At 46.5% G+C, this 5,616-nt stretch overlaps 1 protein-coding gene across 1 annotated transcript in view; it reads left to right on the forward strand.

Annotated features, from left to right (window-relative positions):
• Positions 1–5,616, forward strand: part of Adamtsl3 (ADAMTS like 3) — a 226,202-nt gene that overhangs the window by 212,167 nt on the left and 8,419 nt on the right. Inside the window, exon 26 of the mRNA XM_005357679.3 lies at positions 4,106–4,289. Coding sequence (XP_005357736.1) covers positions 4,106–4,289 — 184 coding nt within the window. The remainder of the gene's footprint in view (positions 1–4,105; positions 4,290–5,616) is intronic.

Consider the following 5,616-nt stretch of genomic DNA (forward strand, 5'->3'; position numbering starts at 1 on the left):
GTTTCTCTGTGGTTTTGGAGCCTGTCCTGGAACTAGCCCTGTAGACCAGGCTGGTCTCGAACTCACAGAGATCTGCCTGCCTCTGCCTCCCGAGTGCAGTTCTTTCATTTTCTAATTCACACACAAATTTCCCATACATCCCAACTTCTCATACACTGCTCCGTGATCCAAGGAACCTACACCAGGTGTTCCAAGCTTGTAACCCACTTCAGAAGGCCAAGGGAAGTAAGGTAGAGGTAAGAAAATCAGAAAGGACAGTCAGGAAAACCGATGACGCTCTCAGCTCCTGGTTTCTCAAAAGTAGGTTATGATGGCCCAAGGACAAACCAAAACTACTGTCAAGCCACGTGTTTTGCTATGTGGACTAGTTAGAGCTATGATGTCCTGTGGGGATTTGAAATTCTGAGGGGTTCCTCATGGCTGAACCACGTATCATGTAGAACAAAATCTTGTATATAGGGGGCCTAGAAGATGTAGTTTCTATGAGCCATACTTCCTGATATCCAAGGGAGAGGATAGGAGGGGTAAATGGTGTTAAGCTGTCCATCGACACTACACCACGTTACTGATAACGTCACCACTTAAGACAGTCATTTAGATGTAATACTCTCATTATTACAGTTAATTATCTATTCATTTGGCATTCAGTGATACATGCTGAGCGCTTGTTTTTTCTAGGGCTGCTGCCCTACAGTCTTGGCCTTTGAAAAGTTCGCAGTCCAAGAGGGAGACACGCATGTGGACAGTTCTTAGGGGGCAATGTAGAGGATACCATGGGAAAAACATGGCCACAGTGCAAGGGCATTGCTGAAGAAGAGGCCCAGCTTCTTTCTGGAAGAGTCAACTAGGTTTTCGTGTACATCATGACATGTGTTCTGAGAAGAGAAAGAAGGACCCTCTGATAGGAGAAAGTAGAAAGTGAGAAAACATTTAGATATTGCACGTGTCATGGGCAAAAAGACCGTAAGAACCCCTGCAGCAAATAAAACATCAGCTGTTCATGAAACCAATGCTACTGGAAGGCCAGGCCTTTGATGTAGATGACACTTAGCACCTTGTACCCAGACTTGTACCTACGCAGAAATGTATTCAAATACTTAAATGTACCTGCTTCAAAGTGTGTCAGCCCTTCAGTGATAAATTAGGCTATTATTTTATAGAGAATTATTTGTTCATCAATGTTGCTTCAACTTATATATGGCATACCCTGTCCTCACGTTGAACAGGACAGCATGTATGATTTTGGCCTTCCGGTAGGAAAGATGAACAGGAAATAAGTAAACAAATGTGTGTTTATTTTTCCATAGCTAAGCACTAAGGAGGAAATGATCAGATCGATAAGTTATGTAATGTATTGGTAGTGACTGCTTTGGGGAAGGTAGTCAGGACAGGCCTTCTGGGGAGGAGGTAGGTGAGCCTGGACCTAATGGAGGAGGTGGAGCCCTCTGTGCAGCAGGGTGAGAAAGCGGTATTCCTAGAGGAGGATTAATCATCGCGAACTACACATGGAAAGTAGTGTGGTGTGCTTAAGGAAGAAAACGAGCATGCGTGTACCGAGGGTACAGGAGGGGAAGGGAGTTGCTAAGAACCAACCACCCAGGCCTTCAAGGGTCAAGTTAAAATGTCAAGAGTTAGCAACGCGTTTCATATGGGAGTGTCGGGCTGCGATGTACTTTGCAAACGCAGCTGGAAAAACATTGGCAGAGCCTATTTCCTCATTCTAACAACCTCCCACCTGAGTGATTTCCATCTGTCTTTAGCGGGACTCTTTCTGATGAAGAACAGAGGCCACCACTCCCTCGCTACCAAACAGTACACAAAAGTCCTGACAGACTCTTCATTAAAAGCGACAATACAAGTGTGCTGTGTGGCCCCGTTCCTGGGGAGATTCGAACAAATGTCTGCTCACCACAGATAGGGAACTGGCAGAGACCAAAGTAAGGATAACAACGAAGTGGAGCTTGGTGAGCCAGAGTTAACTTACAGGGGTATGGGAGAGGCCTACTGCAGGGATAGGGATGACTCACATGGACCCGCAGCACTGAAACCCGCCATCCCCCAATAGGGTGACTGCATGTGACATCTGGGGCCTGGGAGCTCACTGCGGGACTTTCGGGCAGCCCAACAGTCTGAGTATCTCTTCAGGCAGCCTGACTGATATGAGCCTCCTCGGCAGGCCTTACTGTTAATATAGACTTGGGGAAGGAGGAGTTCTGCGCATCTCATTGGTTTCAGTGCCTTAAGTCCCTTTAGGAGCTCTTGGGTCTCACTGAGCCTTGGAGGAAATTGCTACACAAAGAGGCACTGGGAAAATGCAGATCAAAACCGGGCAATGCATATTCATGCCTACTAGAATACCTGAAAGCAAAACCATGAACTAAATTCCAATGAGTGATCTTTCAACCAAAGCTTCCCTCTGATGGTGAGCTGAGACCACACTGGAAGACTGTTGGGCACTTTATAGTTACACATACACCCATCCTCGATCCAGAAATTCTTCTCACTGGTATTCATTCAAACAGAGCGAAAACATGCTCACAAAAAAAGGTTTGAGAACTGTCATGATAGCTGTTGGCAGCAGACTATGGTATATTAGTTAGCAATAAAGGAGGATGCACTGTTGATACTCCTGACGACATGAGTGTATCCCCAAACACAGTATACTAAGCAAAGGAAGCTAAATACAGAAGCCCAGGAAGAAGCAAAGTCAAGTTATACTGATAGTTTGTTTGTTTTTTTTTTTTTTAACGTGGTCACCTGAGAGGGGAAGGGGCTGATTGGAAAACGGCACAATGAAAGTTTTAGGAAGTTAAAAGACATTCTTCACCTGCTGTGGATCACAGAAGAAGAGTTTAGGTAATTGTGAGGCGCATAAAATTGAGATCTCAGCACTTTCTATTACATAAATTATACCTTCAATAAATGCCCAGTCGTTTTAAAGAAAGGCACATGAACCCTGTCTTGCACTGGTACCCGGCCGGAGTTAAGCACATGCGGGTTCCAGTCTCCCTGACACATAACAGACACCGGGCAACTTACTTAGCCTCTTTCAGTCCCTCCACCCCTGTAAATAAAAGTAAAGTTAGCGGCTTCATGACAGAACATGCAAGAGTCAATAAAAAGTAATTGTTAGTGTCTAACCCACTACCTGCTCACCCTGGAGAGTCCCAGTCCACAACCACACTGAAAAACAAGCTGTTTTTAACTAAACAATGATCTGAAAGTCCAGCTGAGGTGTGATTTATGGTTCTGCACTACAAAAGATGCCACGTGCAGTTTAAGGTGAAAACTCACAACCCAGAATAGAAAAGAGTAAGTTTGGAAGCCATTCCATTCTGTGAGAGATCATGTGGACACAGCTGGTAGCGATCAATTATTCACCATCATTGCAGGGAAATTTGGCATTCTCTGTGGCCGTCCACAAACCTGTCATCATCGCGTCCTACCTCATCGTCTACCGCGTGTCAGCAGGGAAGCGTAACACAAAAGCTGTGCTTCCTGGGGGCGCTTGGCTTCTCCTCCTCTAAAGGAAACCCCGTTCTTACCTTTCCAGTTGTCTCCAGAGCAAATCATTTATGCAGTTTTAGGGCTGATGTGATGTTTGAGTGAAGAATTCATGGAAAAGTAAGGATGGGGCTCAAATGCATCTCACCTTACTGCCTAACCCCGGGTCCCTGGTTTTTCTGATAAATTATCTTCAATCTCCGCCTGATCTGCTTTTGGAAAATGGACGGCGTTAGAGCATCCCCTGCAGAGGCCTTCCTCCCTGTCCTCTTGGCTCTGCTCAGAGAACGCTGGGGAAGCACTGGCCGCCCGATACCTCCTTCCTTTCTCCTGGGTTTTTCTGGTAGACCTAGCTGGCTATCTCCCAGGCTGAGCTCCAAGGGAGCCCATGCTGGCCGCCATTTCCAGTCAGCAGGTACAGTAGAAACTCAAGAGAAAGTAAGCCTCCCCTGTGCAATGGCCTTTTCTGTGTGGGCTGCCTAAAATGCAGGGAGGTAGCTAAGCCCAGAATGGTTCATGGTGTTCTTTTGACCTGTTGCCTCCAGCGCATCATCCTTTCTTATTTGGGATTGTTGGTGACATTTCATTTCCTTTTCTGCAGAGCCTTTTTGGGAACCTGGTAACTGGACACATTGTTCTGCCACCTGTGGCCCCTTGGGGGTCCGCCTTCAGAGGCCACGGTGTGTGATGACCAGTGGGCAGGAAGCGAGTGAAGCCCTCTGTGGGGCTCACAGGAAGCCGCTGACTGGGTTTCAGTCCTGTAACATCCAGGATTGCCCAGCAAGGTATATATGTTTAGTCACTGTCTTACCAGTACACTAGATTTTACTGGTTTTGAAAGACACAATAGGGGCTGGAGAGCCAGCTCCATGGTTAAGAACATTGGCTGGTCTTCCAGAGGACCCAGGTTCAAGTCCCAGAATCCCCATGGCAGCTCACAACCATCTGTAAGTCCAGTTTCAGGGAAACTGACACCCTCTTCTGGCCTCTGTAAGCACCAAGCACACACATGGTGAACTGACATACACGTAGGTACAATACCCATATACATAAAATAATATAAAATGTTATTTTTAAGAAGGCACAGTAATTTGTGTTGGGTAATAGCTCAGTAGCTATTCTCAGAGAAAGGGTTAATGTGAAATAAATGACTGAGTGTCACATAGCCCATCAGAGATTTGACCCAATGACACAAAAGTAAATAATAAAAAACAACTAACGAAGAGGTGTTTTTGCATTTTTGAGTTCAGATCTGTGAGGCAGGAATGATCTTTCAGCCCTAATTTTCTGATTAAAAGATGGCTAGTCAGGGCTACTAGAGAGGACTCAGTAGTTAAGAGGCTTGTTGCTCTTGCAAAGAACCTCAGTGCTCAGCAACAATGTCCATGGGCTCACAACTGCCTGTAACTCCAGTTCCAGGAGGTCCAGTGCCCTCGTCTGCACCCATAACATACACACACACACACACACACACACGTGCGCGCATGCGCGTATGAACTCACGCATGCACACACACATGTAAACCCATGAACACAGACATAGTCATGTAGACACACACATACACACTACTAAAATTGATAGATTGTTTTAAATAAGAGTCCCCTACTGGTGCACAGCTCCATTTCCTATAGAAATGTCCACACTGCAGGCGGTTGCCATGCCTCAGAAGTCTGTGAGAAGTCAGACACAACAGCTCCTTTGAGGCTTGTCCTTGGAAGGACTGTCAATGTTGCAGACATTCTACCTGTCATATCTTTAATAACTACTGTCATTCCTAAATGGAATACATCATACTAAGGGTCACCCTGGCGAAAGTGTAAATCTCACGCTGCGAAGCCACAGGGAAGTGTGTGCATTGACAGTTGGTGCATGGTGGCAATTCTCTATTAAACCTTGTAGGGGGCACACTCATCACTACATTGGCTCCCTCCGCCTAGGGACACTGCTGTTCCCTGAGGGGAGGAGAGGAGGAAGACTAGAAGTCACCTGTGCTGCGGCCTTGCCTGGAGAGCCATGTTGACTCCCCAGACCCCACCAGTCACCTATGCTGCAGCCTTGCCTGGAGAGCCATGTGACTCCCCAGACCCCACCAGTCACCTATGCTGCAGCCTT

Source organism: Microtus ochrogaster, chromosome 22 (assembly GCF_000317375.1).
Source record: "Microtus ochrogaster isolate Prairie Vole_2 chromosome 22, MicOch1.0, whole genome shotgun sequence".
NCBI classification, from domain to species: domain Eukaryota; kingdom Metazoa; phylum Chordata; class Mammalia; order Rodentia; family Cricetidae; genus Microtus; species Microtus ochrogaster.